This window comes from Phoxinus phoxinus (assembly GCF_949152265.1).
Source record: "Phoxinus phoxinus genome assembly, chromosome: 21".
Lineage (NCBI taxonomy): Eukaryota > Metazoa > Chordata > Actinopteri > Cypriniformes > Leuciscidae > Phoxinus > Phoxinus phoxinus.
In genome coordinates this window covers 4583737-4599561 of record NC_136896.1, presented here as the reverse complement: position 1 = coordinate 4599561, position 15825 = coordinate 4583737, and the positions used below count along the sequence as shown (strand labels likewise).

Below are 15825 nucleotides of genomic sequence, written 5' to 3'. Positions count from 1 at the left end.
AATTCCCTTGGCCATTGTGTGGCCAGTCTTTCAGCCAATCAGAAGCAGGATTGAAACCCACAAGCACCCCCCCACACACAACCCCCTTTCCGCCCCTCACCTCCTCCCGGGGAAACTTGAGCCCGCATTCCCAACATCAAAGAGCTGAGCGTGGGGATGGAAAGAGCAAGAGAGGTAAAACATGCATAGCCTACTATCCCTGTCCCACAGACACAGTGCTGGTTCTCGGGCCGGGGGATTTGCGGAGCTGATTCAGAACCGTCTACAATTCCATTGACTCAAGTGCAGACCATGACGTCATTTACTATACATAACCGACTGCCAATTTTTTGTTTATGTGTCTTATGAGTTTTAGAACATGTTTTCACTGGCTTTAACATAAGCAGCTTTTCTTTTTATTATATATATTTTTATATTATTGAATAAAATTCATATAAATAATTGAATATGTGATGTTTTGAATATTTAATTTATTATTATTAATAATAGTATATTTATATTATAATATATAATAACATGAATAATATAAATAATTATTAATCATTATTATTATTATTATAAATTCTAATTTATTATTAATTATTAATTTAAAATGTTTATCTATACAGCTGGACGTTTTGTTTATTTTAATGTGAACAATGTAGTTTTGTATTTGTCTTAATTTTTATTTTTAATGAATTAAATTAAAATAGCAATGTGATGTTTGTCAATTAAATGTTTACTAATAACAATTATATTCTAATAGTATTAAATTATGATTAAATTAATAAAAAAAAAATCTACAGCTACAAATAATGCTGTTTTTGTTGATTACAATGTGAACAATCATTGTTTTCTTGTCATTTTACAACTTATTTGATGTGTTTATTATCTTGCATAACACCCTGTCGTGGAAAAGAGGCCCGATTTGCAACAGGGAACCTCCACAAGATCCTTCAGTTCACCTAAACCAGAAAAAAAGCGGTAGAAGGGGGGAAAGAGAGGGAATGGCAAAGGAGGGTGGATGGAGGAGGGCGGCAGAGAGAGAGAGAGAGAGAGTGTGTGTTTAATGAGGCCCCAGTCTAAGACAAAATGCTGTGATTGACAGAAGCAGTGATCTGTTGGGGAAATAATGTCAGAGGCATGTTACACATTAGGAAAAAACTATGGAGGAGAGGACGAATAGAGAGAGTGAGATAGAAAAGAGGAGAGAATGTGCACACCAGTCTGGGTCTGGTACAGCAGTCTGCCTGAGGGAGAAAACACACACACACACACACACACCACACACACACACACACACACACACACACGTCTGGCATAAATATGTTTAGGCAGATGCTCAGATACAAAATTATGTATTTCTTTCACATGTTCAGGTCACTTCCTTCGTGATCAGACAATTAAGCAAGTGCAGTTATTGGAGCTTGAATCCTGATTTTGAACATATTTAAACCTGTTTAAACCTTCAGAAAAGATCCAAAAGGGAGTTCAATAGTGCTTGTCTGTGGCGGTGGTTGCTGAGTGGTTAAAACGGGCTGGCTTCAAGTCTCTATGATATTTTGGGCTCCTCAGGTTCTTCCTTAAGTGTAACTCTGTGGGGTTTTTGAATGCCTGTTTTATAGCCTGCCAAGTGTAGAGTTTAATTCTGAATGCTTAGAAAAGAAATAGCTCAGCAGAAACGGCGTAGACGAGTTCCTCACCAAAGTTCAATACATGGGTGTTATGGGTTTTAAAAAACGTCTCTCTGTCAAGTGAGATGCAAGTGCACCCAAGAACCAATCAGATGCAATCAGGCCTGTCAGCCAATCAGAAGCCAGAGCTGACACATGCAGGGAGCTTGTGCATTTTGGAAATGTGATCTGTATTGACCTGTGTACCGTCTAAGCTTCTGGACCTGAAATCAGCAGAATGTACTCGTGTAAGTGTGTGTGTGTGTGTGTGTGTGTGTTCTGTATTGTCTGGCTGGCAGGGGTCTGATCAGCTAAAGTTGCTTCGTGATCAATACTCAGCAGAGTCACACAGCTGTGCCCTAACCATTAACGCCTGAGCAGCAATTAGTGTCCACACTGACCGCTCACACACACACACATACACACACACACACACACACACACACACTCCCATCTGCCATTGTATTTCTTTACCTCTCTTTACATCCCCTCATCTGTCTTGGGACGACAGGAAGAAAAGCAGTTGCAGGTTCCCCCCCCCCCCCCCCTCTTTTGTCTTAATACAACATTCGACAACAAAACAAACACAATGCGATCATTTAAGAGGCTGCCAAATATTTGGAAAACTCCATACATGACTGTATTGTGTTTGTGTGATATTAAAGCTTGCTAGATTTCACTTTTGTCCCATATATACGACAGAATTTAGTTCTCTATTATTTCATTAATCTCTTTAATATCTCCTAGACAGCACTGAGGTGAAATGAAGAGCAATTGGAGATTTCTCAAATGTTTGCAGAAAAGACTGCAAAGTCTGCAATCAACAATCTCAAGTTTTTCTTAAAAAGTTCTCCTAAATGATCAGAGCTATGCGATAGACATTATTTTTATACAATGTAAAAAGCGATCTTTCAAAGTTATTAATGGAGTATGATTTACAAGAAAACACTTTCAAACGTCACGTGTAATTCAGTGTGTTACTCGCAAGTTGTATTTTCTTGTTGTATTTAGCAGTTTCCTAGTAAAAATTGTTGCAAAGTAAATCCATCGCCATTTTTTGTTTCCATTTGTAGCTGTGTCCTCTTATTTTCTGTCAACAATCGTCACGTTTATATTTATACACTTTTAGGAGACACTTCTGAGATACAATTGATACAACATCTGAGCTATGAAAGAGCTGTACAAATTCTCCTCCGATTTTTACATCGATTGATTTTTGTCATAGCTGTCATCTGCAGTTAACCTCCCACTGCTTTTACTGATGTAAAACACACTGAGTTTGAGAGATCAAGATGATGGCGGCTCGGAAAGAGTAACCTTACCGGCAATTATGACGGGGGTTATGGGACAGAAGCATCGCCCCCTGCATTTATTTGTTTTTGCGTCTTTTGTGCTGAATGAAGTGGGATTAGTGTGAAGGAGAGGACGGGAGGGGGGCTTCTCCTTTGAATGAGGGCAGGAAAACGATCCAATGATGGTTTGGGTTAAGATAAGAGCTAAGGGCTGTTATTGAGCTGATGTGCTTGAAACGTACCCCTTTTTTCCTCTCAATTACCTCAGCCTGTGAAGCCAAAGTCCTTTCAAATGACAAGCCCCCCGTCTTCTCTCTCTCTCTCTCTCTCTCGTCCGCCACCATCATAAGCATTCGGGCCCTCTGGTCAGAAAGAGCGGTGAAGGACAGGTTGTATTAATTACTCCGCGCCGGCCGGCCAGATCATTTTATCACAGATTTGTCGACAAGTTGCAGTGGAAGCTAGAAGTCGAACGCCTCCGGTGAAGAACAAAAGCGAGGGAAGACGGTCTCTGATGTGAAATTAAACACGTCTGCTTTGCTTTTTTTCTCTCTGACAAACCAAATTCGTGTCTTGTGTAATTGATAACTGCCTCGGCCAATTATTTTGCGCGTTACAATACACAGAGGCCCCCTTTCGCTGCTACAGCTCTTCCATAATTAGCTATGCTAATATCCCTTTATTGGCCTTAATATTGCTCAACATCTCCGTGGCATCCATAGGCCACCAGAGTCCTGTGTCCTGTCACAAATGCTGATTATTGAGAAGGATAGCTTTAATCAAACATAATTGCAGTTAATTTTTCCCCTTCCCTTCCTTGCTCTCCGTCGCCAGCATCTAATGCTGCCTTCTCCTTGATATTCCATTAAATGACTATTTAACTGCCTTCTTTATTTCCGCCGGTCGCGAACATCACCGCAAAGTTCTGGAGCCATTTAGTGAGAGCAAAAGGGAGAGAGAACCGTGCGGCCGTAATTGCTTGCCTTTTCACAAAGGACTAATTTACTCAATCCCCATGCAGAAGTGAAACGGCTCTAATTCAGACGAAATTACGCCGCTGTTGTGGACAGCAGCTGAATATCATTGTGTTCAGAAAGCTGTAGAAATTCACTTAATCAAACTCGGAGGTAAACAGACCCCGAGCGAACATGCACAGCTACTGAACAGGGTTTTAATGAGAGAGTGTGTTTTTCAACACTTTTGCGCATTAGTCTGTTGGTGATAATACCCTGCCATTTCATCTATAATTCATTTAATGATTTTCTTTGACATTAATTGTAAATGTGTTTGGTTATAGTAGTGGATTAGAATAACCTCTAACCCTAGTATTAAACGTTGTCCTGAGCTGAGCTGTTACTTTTCTAAGTGATTGGACTTAAAATTTCAAAACTAAATGGGTGAACAAACTTTATATTTACATAGAGGTGGGAGTCAAGTTGTCAAGCAACAAATATATATGTATATATGAGAGAATGACTCAAACCTGCAACTTACACGAGCACCACAGCTGAGCATGTATAGAGCATCTTTTTTATTATCATAGTATTTTTGTCTTTTTTTACAGATTTTTTTTTAAAACATTCCCACAATAATAAATCAATTGAGCAAAAAGCAAAATTGAGTGAGATAAGACTTGTCACAAAATATTATTAGACGTGCGCGTAAAATTTGTATTTTCCTTTTGCTCTTATTTACTGTAAAATATTTAAAAACAACTTAAATATGTACTATTGTTTCTATTTTTTTGTATGTATTACTATTTTTTTTTCCCACAGCCCCAAAGGGTACTTGAAATGCCTTCCAGGTGTTATAGTTTTCATGTTTTTGCTGCATCTATTGAAATTGATGCAGTCCATCTCACTTTCAAACCTCTGAATGGGTGCTTTGCAATAATCTTTGAGTTAGCACAAGTGTGTCCACCTGTGTATATGTGTGTGAAGCCATTTGTTTGCGGCTATAGAGTAGGAAAAAAACAAGTGAGAGAGAGAGATAGCGAATGAGAGGGGTAAATAAAGGCTATATTTCAGGCTTGATTTACTCCGATACCTGCTGTGAAACATTACAGCTCTATAGGGAAATAAAGACAGGGGCCGCGAATTACAGCTCGTAATACTCATTCTGATAATGGCCTGTCCAACAACTACCATACACACACTGTACACAATTAAAGCTAATGCTCTAATGTTTTGGCCTCTTCTGGCTGTTATGACTGCCATCTTTCTTTATGCCCACCCCAGCGATGCTGAAATTCGCTTTTTATTGACGCCAGTCACTAAAATTTTTCGAAAACTACCAAGGCCACCTTCGGGGCCCTTGCCTCGCCTTTCTCCTACTTTTCCTCAATCTGTCTCAATCCTAAACATTCCCTCTCTGTCGGGAGGAAAGGGTGACTGTATATAAATGAGAATTGGAAGTGGAGGGTGTTCAGGGTTGCAGATGTCATTTCACACAGTGATATATTGCTTGGCTCGTGGTCCCATCGGAGAGTCCGAATGAGAGACTTCATCCTGCATACACACACTGTTTACCTAGTGAAATACATGTGTTAACTCAACACTGAACACAATCTGCAATGCATGACATGGTAGCATGCGCGGAAGCGAGAGAACGAGGGACCTTTACGACATAACGTCCGGCCCCTCAAAGGTTGGAGGGCTGAGGTAAATATTGGTGGACATGGACATCCATATACAAAGACAAATTTCCCACTTGCAGGATATTTCTGGAGAAACCACAGTCCCTATTTTTACAATAAGTCAGTTCACTCCAATAGGTCAGACACAATCTATCCATCCCTGCATTTTTCTTCTACAAGTGCTCTTCCTCTTAAACGAATCACTTCCTGTGATACGAGGAGTGTGGCACCAGCTGTACGAGCCTTCAACTTCCTCTTCCCTTAAGCCCCTCTCATCCGTCTTCCTTCTCAACACCTCTCTTGAAGGACTCTTGAAGGGTCTCTTTACCTCTTAAAAACACCAGGTTTTAGTTCTTGAGGTGCGCGTGTGCGAGGGCCCGTCTGATGGGACCTTCTATGACTCTTGCTCGCCCATGACATTTGCCGAACAGATTATGCAGTTAGTAATTTGCGCAATAATTACCGGGTGCTGTTGTCCCGCTGGCGGGGTGTGTCTAATTGTCTAACAGGACTGTAAGTTTGCGGGCCGCTCTCACCTCGTTAGGTCTCATACCCCGTTCGCCGGTCCTCGTCTGTGATGAGCAGGGCTCAGGTGTGCTGGTTTACCTCCCCATTGAGCACGTTAAGCCTTAATTACAGGGTAGAGCAGGGGAGGAAAGAGGGGGGCGGAATATTAACTGACTTCCTGTCAGTGACGGGCAGATGGGTTCTGTGGGGAACTGTGGGATTTGGATGCGTCAGCCACACGGACAGACTGAAAAACAGATAAACAGAGAGACAGGGAGGTCGTGGGAGGGTGAGGAACAAAACACTAATGATCATTACTCTGAGGGGAATTATCTAGAAACAAGGTGAATCCAGCTGTCGGTTTGATCACGCTTTTGTGCCAGTCGTGTTGTGCGTGGACGTCCCGGACTCGGAGTCTATGGTTGTATTTTGCGCTATCGATTTGTTTTCCGTGCAGGTTTGGTGCTGGATTGATTGTCTAACGTGGAGCTTTCTCTCTCTTTGTCTTCTCTTGCAGGTTCTTCTTGAAATTCTTCCTCAAGTGTAATCAGAACTGCCTGAAGAATGCAGGAAACCCACGGGACATGCGCAGATTCCAGGTAATGTTTTCTTTTTTTTTCCCCTCACACACACACACACACACACACACACATTCTCGCTGGGCCACTCGCTGGGGTAGCTGTATGGTGTTTTACTTTGTGGATATATTTAAACGGGCTGCCTTGACCCGGTCGAAGGCCAGATCTGTCTCCTCCAGAGATGCTTCGATTCTGCAATTCTGCTCAAGCACATTCCAAATGTTACACACACACAAATAAAGCCTCAAGATCTATCGTTCTATCTATTGATCCTCCATACACACATATACATATATATATGCTTCCATACGGGGCTCTATACTCCACAATTGTATAGTATACATCTGCACCACTTTCATTCATTTATGTACCTCTAGGTGGTACCATCCAATCACAGAGACATTATTAGATACAGTACACAGAAAGGCAGCAGCCTTGGACTTCATTACGTGTGTGTCTGTGTGTGTGTGTGTGTGACAGCTCCGCTTAACCCAGTGCTGTGAGGATGTGTGTTTATATACTTGTGGTTATATAGATGTATTGTTGAGCAGGCAGCAGTGGTGCAGCCGCTTGCACAACTTTCATTTTTCATGCTTTGGAACGTCAAGTGTCTTCACTGATATTGATCCATGCGTCCAGAGCAGAAGGTCAGAGCCGGCGTGAGAGGAAGTGTCCTTTCTGTCTGCACTGCGAGTAAAAGAAACATCCGTCACTGCGGATGTGCCTCCCCACAATAAAGTCACTGGACCTCTCTTTCTCTCGCTGTAACAGCATGTCTGGGTTTTCAACCTATTTACACTTCCTCTGCCTCAGCACCTGGTGGAGGTGTGTGTGTGTGTATGTGTGTGTGTGTCTGTGGAGAGCCATACTAATGCTGCTCTATCCTCAAAGAGCACTTGTTTCTGTTCATTCATCATTCTCTCTTCTCCATCAGTGGTTGCCGGTGGAATCTGTTCATATCTCTTCAAAACTTCCTTTAAGGAAACATCACCCTTCACAACCTAATCATTCACTTCTACAATCCACGTTCTGGTGTTTATATTCTAAATAATTTAAACAGCCCTGCAGGGAGTGCATATGACAGCATCACTTATAGAAAAAAAAATCATAATCAACAGACAATTCCAACCAAAAGCAGGCTGTGAGACGAATGACCCAAACCTGTGATGCCTGTCAGTCTGTGAGTGGAGTCCATTAGCAAGACACCTCTCCTCCAGCGCTAACCCTTAAACTCTGCTCTGCTAAGCTAAATGCCACCTCTAGAATAAATTTCACTCATGTTCCTTTCTCCATGATCTCATGGCAAGGTCATGCTTTTGGGGTCTCTGTCTTCCCACATTTGCCATTCCATTTTCATTCTCTTTTTCCCCCTGACTTTTCCTCTCTTATTTCTCTATTTTTCCTGTATTGCACTCAGAGAGCAGAATAATATCTAGAGGCCTATTCACACCATGTATATATATTTATTTTTTTGGCAGGACACAGACAGAATTATATTTTATTATGAAAAAGGAATCTGAAACTAATTTGAAGTATCTTACAAATATTAAGCCATACGTTTTTGTTTCATTTTATATTATTATTATTTTTTATCCCTATTATTGATTTGTTTTTACATTATTTAGATGCTGAATAATTCATTTTTAGTATCCAAACAAATACAAACAGTATACATTTTTGATTCTTTGTTTATATTTTAAATTCCAAAAAGTGTTCTTATTTTATATTTTTTATTAAATATTTCATTTATAATAATTATTGTATTTATTATTAAATAAAATAATTAAATAAATTATTAAATATTTAACAATTTTATTAATTGTTTTGATGCCTAATAATTAATTTCAGTATCCAAATATTTTATCTAAGAGAGATTATAAATGTCATGGTAAAAAAAAAAAAAAATTGTGAACAATTTAAAGCATCTTATTTGTTGTGAACAGGCCTCAAGTATCATCCTCATTGTGATTCTTGACTGTGAACGTGACAGAGGGAATATTCCAGATTGTAACTGCTCCACTTCCACCTCAGACCCCCCACAACAGCGCAGCCCACCCCTCTAACCCCTTTCCTCATTCAGATGCTAAACGGCCCTAATTCTCTCAATGCAACTGTATGGGCAGCCCTCTTTAGTAAACAGATCAACAAAAACAAAGAAAACCCCCTCATCTGCTACCAGAGGGGCTCTTCTCAAATTCTATGTTTTCTGTTTCTTTTGAGGGTCTGCCACCCTTCTCCATCACGGCCCTTACTCAAGCTGCGACTAATAAGATAAAACAGCTAATCAATAAATCTATAGATCAATGTAATAGGGTGAGCTAGCGATCTGTGGGACGTTTGAGTGGCTGCTAATGGATGATGGAGCAGATGAGAGACTCTCCACTTCTTTCTGTTCACCTTAAGTGGCAGATTAAACACTAATTGTAGCTTTTTGTAAAAAAAAAAAAAAAAAAAAAGCCAGAGCGCTTCAAAATGGAGGCCTCTCTTTGATTGACAAGGGCTTGGCTAGTTCTTCCCAGACAAGCCTCTCGTCCTTTATCTAACATGCACACTCTTGTAGCCGCCCAAGTGTCTCCTTTAAATAGGAAAAAAGAAGCTCTCCTTCTTACAAAGGTTAATTATATTCTTCAAACGAGAAATTAAATGCGCTTTATATAGAGTCGATTCCAGCACGGCGGTTCATTTGGAGAAAGAAATACGAGACCTATTGCAGCCGAGGACTAGAATAAGACAATGTTAAACATTTTTCACCTTCATTAAGCGAATGTGATTCCCATAAATAGTGTAATCCGTTTTTGGAGAAGGACAAAACGTTTTAGAATAGGTCTTGATAAATTTCGAATGCATGCACGTTAATCTGATTGTTTGAAGCGAACGTGTTTGTTTGGAACTTTTCTAAGCAGAATTGATCCATAGCTAACAGTAGCCTGTTCGGATTCAGGCTGGGTCATTAACAGTCAGGCGGCGTTCCAGCTTACACGAGGCATATTGAACCGCGCAAGTCATCTTTAGTTGCTTAAGGTGTGAAAACAGACTCTCTTTTCGGAATGTAGTGATAACATTGTTTTAATAATGTAAAGCCCGCGGGGAGTTGTTCCACCAAACCCAGTAAGACTGCAAAAACGAGCAACTTTTCCCTTGTTTCACTCCCTCCTGCTTGGCTTGGAAAATAAACAATGGGCACAGGTTCAAGCTCCAGCGCTTAGCGAGGCAAATGTGTTTGCGGTTATCGTTTAGAAAGGTGTGGAGCGGTCGCACGGTTGTCAGCATTCAAAATAAAGCCTCGCTGGTACGGAGGAGAGACGTCAAACAAACAAAGCCGTGCGTGGCGTGTGTGTGTGTGTCCGTGTCCAAAGGACCCTACTGATCAGAAGAGCGCCGGGTTCATCCACTAACTGTACTGAGACCTGCTCTCATGTTGAGTCGACACCACAGGCCAAAAAGGCTTTTTGTGTTCGTTTTCTCGCAAATAAGACCCACAACAAAGAGCAAGCTGAAAAAAGAGCCGCTGTTTCTGATAAAGACCCCGCAGAAGCCCTCAGAAGTGTCCTTCTTGTTTCTCTGGCCTTTAAGTATAGGCCTACTCAAAAAGGCCTCTGGTCAAAAACAGGCCTGATATTTTATGGATGCCAAATGATTCATTTAGTTGAATGAAGTCGATTCTAAGTTTAAGTAGAGTCTGTTTATATTGAGTTCATATTTTTGGCAAGAAATGTGAAAATTGATTCCTACAAACTTTATCATACCAAACTCAAGATATTATATATAGCTATGACTTGTAATTGTATTTTTTTATATATATTTGAGTTTATTGCTTGCTTGATTGTTTGCTTGCTTGCGTGATTGATTGATTGATTGATTTGAAGTTGAAGGCTTTTAAAGTTTAAGCATGGAATAAAGAAATGTTATTATTCCATTATTTGGAACAATGTTTATTTTTTAGTTTATAATATCTCATATATTCAATAATATTTGGATGGTGAATGTTTGGAATATCTGGAATATTTGGAATTTTATTTAGTTTTAAATGCCTGTTCATACCAAGACTTTCATAGGGAAAAATGTGAAGCAATGCATCTTTATGAACTTCTTCACACAGGCCCAATGTAGAGATTGAACATGCCTTCAAACAATCTTTACGTTTTCTTCACAGGTCGTTGTATCGACAACGGTTAATGTGGACGGTCACGTGTTGGCCGTGTCGGACAACATGTTCGTCCACAACAACTCAAAACACGGCAGAAGAGCTCGCCGTCTAGATCCCTCAGAAGGTACGGCCACTCCTTATCTGGAGAATGGTAGGCACATTTCCCATAACACTATTATTTGCAGAGCTTCTCTCTCTTTCTCCCTCTGTTTTCCTGCCTTTCCCTTTCCCCTTTTATCATTTTTAGCTCACATTCTTTTAGTCATTCACATCGCCCATCCTCGCTCATCCACCAAACATGGTAGTGTAACTTTAGAGGAAACATGGCTAGTTCATCTTTTAGAGAATATTCATGCATTCTCTGTTTCCTCAGAACTTTTTAGTTTAGATTTGATGGTGTTTCTACCTGCTTAATTCCTCAATAATTGAATTGTTAATATTATTACTGATGTTATTGAACTCATTTAAAAAAGAAATACAGTTTTTGAAATTTGTATGAATGATTTTGGGCCACATTTTTCAATTGTCTTATGTCGCTTTTTTGTTGTTGTTGTTGTAATTCTTAAAATTGTGTGATGGCTTATATATTGTTTATCACAATTGTAGCACAGACAGAAAATCCGTGCACGCAACATAATGAACATATTCATATTAAATATTTTCAGTGTACTTTCAGCTACCAATACGCATCGCTAGTAGGTTTAATACAGTTTGCCGTGAAAAACCCTTCAAATTCAGTGCAGAAAATGAACTGATTACATCCAGACTTGGTTTTAATTAACACTGCACTCTCTCTATATATAAAACAAGTCCTTGGATGGGTAAAATTCAGATTTTGCTGCTTTGTTAGACTGAGCTGGTTTTGATCACTCTACTTCAGCACTCAAATCTCTGGGCTAAGCATTAAAACAGAACATAATCTTTGCTCATTAAAAAACATAACATTAGTATTTTCTTTGTCTTAATCAGTCCGTAATTACCATATCAACCAAGGCTCCAGTAATATTTAATGATGCAAGAAAAATCGCATCAAATCCCGACTCGTGTGAGACAAAAAACCCCAGCAAAAATATTTGTTTTCTATTTCTCGGCTTCTTGCATTAACGTCGGTGAAAAGCAGTACAGAAGTAGCGTAATTGAACGTTTGTGCCCTGAGCGCTCGAGTGTTTGGTATTCTGACGTATTGTTTGTCTCTCTGCTGTAGTCGCTTGATAGTAGGTGTGTTTTCCTTAGCAACCGCCTTTAATTAGGAGAGCAATTAAGAAGGTTGAGGCCTCTCCCCTCGTCTGCCTGAGTCCCGTGAGACCGAGAGAGAGAAAGACAGAAAAAACACGGCCCAACCCAAACACTGCCGAGGCTATCCTTCTTCAAAGTCCTTTTTTATTGTAAATCTTTTTCTAAGCTTCCATTACTGTGTTTACAACCATCATATAGTTCATCTGCGGTCGGATTTCAGTGGTTTTATCGTTAGAAGAGGATGGGCATGGAGAAAAATAAAATTCAGATCGCTCATAATTTGGGATTTTATGGTTTCCATCAAAAACTTTCTTTTGTACCCATTATTAGGCCTCACGTATGATAGTCACGGTCAAATTTAAACGAATTAATTCCCTCTCGCGGTGAATTCTGACAGCACTGTAACAAGTGGTGGCGATATTCCTGACAACTCTTTTAAATTTCCGACTGTTTTAAAAGCTCACCTCCTCCTTAAACACCCACCAACCTTCTCTCACCACTTAGTTACCTGCTGTTTCACCCGGCCCTGATGGCAAATTTGGGCCGTAGTGAATATTACAGCTACCTATCTAATATCTGGCCCTTTAAGGGCGACCGGGGGCCCGTTAAAACAGAAAGAAAGAGTTTCCGAGCATCCGAACTTGGCGTTTAATCACTTCTTTAAACTCCAGAGAATGTTTAAGACTTATCATTTGGCTGAGAAGGAAACGAGAGAAAGGTTCAACCTGTCATCTCTTTCCATTCTGGTGTCGAAGAGCTTCTTGCACACATGTACAGGATATATAGTCGTAAAATATAACTTCGTCCATATTTACGGTCAAGTCCAGGTCTGCGGCGCAGATACAGGGTGGTTTAGATTAGAAACACATTCTTGAAAGTGATAAATGCAAGCTGAGAGAGCACGAAAGCGGCCACGGGGAGGTCCTACCGTTTCTCCTGTCCTATCACACTTTTATCTAATCATCTAATTCAGGCGAATTTTCCCGGACAGTGAATTTACTCTGCCTTCTGATCTTCAACTTAAAGTAATTCCCTTCACATAGCCCAGCGGACCCTCACCGTTGCTGCGCTCTCCGAGCACATGAGCCCCTTTCATTATTTACAGCTGGAGAAAGAAACCTGGGGGAGGAGAAAGAGGCGAGCGCACACTATAGGAGGGTTTCTTTTGCATTAGCGCCATTTAGATACGCCACGCAGAAACATATGTACAAATTCACACAGTCGCGAACATGCGCGCACACACTCGGATCCAAACGGCCCCATCTGCACATAGCCAGACACAACATACACAATCAACACCATACCACCCCCCCCCACCCCCCCCTCCCGGGTCCAAATGAACACATTCCCCGATTTGAAAACCGTTTAGTGTTAATTCCACGAAAGCAAAGAAATATAGTGATGCACAAGACCGAAAAGAGAAGGAAGACATTTAGAGCATGAAAAAGAAAGTCTCTCTTGCGGTGCACGCACACCCCCTCCGGTCTGGGCCTACAGCTCCGGGTTGATTTGCATACCAAGTGGCGGTAATGTTGTTAGGTTTATGCAATAAAGACGAGCGGTCGGCGTCTGTGAGGCCGTAGCCAGTTAGAGAGGACAGATGGGCCGACGTGAGGTAAGAGCTCTAATCCCATCAGCGCCGGGATCAGCCTGCCATCTGGACATCCCCTGCACAATTACAAGACATTTTACGCGCTGGAACAAAGGAAGGTTGCAGCAGGCAGGATGGGACCTGTTAGAGTGCCTCAATATTGGGGAGCGCAGCGAAGAAGGTGACAAAACACGCCGGCCGCCATGTTGCCATGGAAGACGACTCAAGTCTGATTAAAGCTTCACACCAAGACGCTGTGGTGTTCTGTAAACAATACACACGGGAAAACGCACACACACACACACAGTCTTGCTTGTTGACCGGCCACTTCAGCCAGAGGAAGCCCGATGAAACAAAGCCAGCGATTTCTCTGAGCGTAAAGAACTACCACAAAATTATTTGATAAATTGACACATGCATGCAGATTAGTTTTTGCAAGACTAATATAATAATTTAGCATGAGTTTTTTACATTTTACAAATGTTAACACACAGTCTCTATAACATGTGGACTGTAAACTGGCTACTATTTATTTATTTTTTATTAGTAAAATTAGGAATCTCATTATGTTGCATGTGCAATTATCATCTTGGAATAAAAAAAAGATATATATTTGTGTAAAAATGTATGGTTGCAACAACTAATATATATATATATATATTATTATTATTATATTTATATAAAAGTATGATATTATTGGTTGTAACCAAAAATATATATAAATATGATTTTGGCAAACATATCTGGCGATTCAGATTTTCCATAAAGAAAATAAATACTTCAGGTAATATGTCAGTATGCAATTCCGAACATAACCTGAGCCACATCCCCTGCTAAATTGTTCTCCCTTGTTAAAACACGTTCCTGCCCGTCACTTCCTAGTGGAGTGTTGAACTTGGCCTCTCCGGGCCGCCATAGACCATGTCTGCTTTCTCCAATTTCCATCATCCGCTTGAGTGCATTTCGCACGTATATCATTAGCTGACGAACACAGGCTGTGTAATTCACTCCTTTATGCTTCCCATTCAACACATGTTCCCTCTCTATATTCAAGCAGAATGTATGCAAATGCTCGGCGGCGGAGAGGGAGAGGTCTGGCAGCCCTTTCTCTAGGATGGCGGGGGGAGCGTTGCGAATTCCGAGGCAAAGCGTGGTGATCTCAGGCCACAGCTGCCAGACTGCCCCTCTCGCGGGCCCGTTCTCTCCTCGCGCACGCGCAGACACACTCACGTGCACCAGCCCCTTCCTTCTGCTCACCTACACAAAGTAAATTTGTTTACTGTAATTTTTGGTGAATGATTTGCTATAATTGGTTGCGCTGATGAAGGTCAGTCCCTATGAGGAGTCGTGTCTGTCTTTGGAGACTTGATCCTCTTTCAAACGCTCTGCCTGCAATTAAGAAAAGCAAATGTCATTCCCAAGCCTCAGAAATGAAAATTTGTATGAACTTATTAGCATGAAGTCAACAGCTCTAGTTAAGGGCAAGCTCCCAGTGTGTGTGTGTGTGTGTGTGAGAGAGAGAAAGAGAGCGAGCTCAGGGCTTCTGGTGCTCTGGGAGCTGAGAGGAATGAGTAAATATAACCTCCACTAGTCCAACATTAAGGCAAACAAAGAGAGCTGCCTTGTCTGGGCTGTTCTACACAACAATACCTAATGTTGATTAACTAGGGCCGCTAGAACAGCAGAGAGACAGGGGAGAGAAACACCTGCACACACAAGGGCTTAACCCCACAGGTTTACCTCATGTAACGGTCATAAATATATCATTTATTGCATTATTGGCGGAGCTTAATAAGTACTTGAACAAACCCCTAACCTTAAGTATTAAATTTGGGCACGTAACATGACCGGCAATCCAACTTCTGTTATTCACCTTGCGAAGGATTAAACGGGCAGTACAGGAGCCATATATTGAGAGAGACTATATATATATATATACACACAAAATTGGTGGGAATATTAAATATTATAATTACGTATGAACTTAATTCAACAGCCCAGCCCTATTGTCAATTATTCAACCACTTATATTACAATATTATGAAATTATTATACAATTATTTCAAAATATTAATATAATGTATGTACAAATCTATTATTTATTCAAGTATATAAGTTAATAGTGATTTGCCATTTAAATCATTAAAATAAATAACAATGTGAGAGCAGCATTAGTATTGGCACAAG

The 15825-nt window shown here is 40.6% G+C and overlaps 1 protein-coding gene and 1 long non-coding RNA gene across 22 annotated transcripts in view; one reads left to right on the top strand and one right to left on the bottom strand.

The window, feature by feature from the left end:
* ebf3a (EBF transcription factor 3a) overlaps positions 1 to 15825 on the top strand; it is a 92065-nt gene that overhangs the window by 49026 nt on the left and 27214 nt on the right. For 11 of the 20 annotated variants that reach the window (XM_079594708.1, XM_079594721.1, XM_079594712.1 and 8 more), the window contains exons 7-8: positions 6604 to 6685; positions 10818 to 10935. In XM_079594708.1, coding sequence (XP_079450834.1) covers positions 6604 to 6685; positions 10818 to 10935 — 200 coding nt within the window. Of the gene's footprint in view, positions 1 to 6603; positions 6686 to 10817; positions 10963 to 15825 lie in introns of all 20 variants that reach the window. The other 9 variants (XM_079594705.1, XM_079594717.1, XM_079594714.1 and 6 more) reach the window with 1 other exon arrangement.
* The window catches only part of LOC306989239, a 94025-nt gene continuing 92691 nt past the window's right edge, over positions 14492 to 15825 (bottom strand). For both annotated transcript variants that reach the window (XR_013795602.1, XR_013795603.1), the window contains exon 7: positions 14492 to 15027. This is a non-coding gene — a long non-coding RNA (uncharacterized lncRNA). The remainder of the gene's footprint in view (positions 15028 to 15825) is intronic.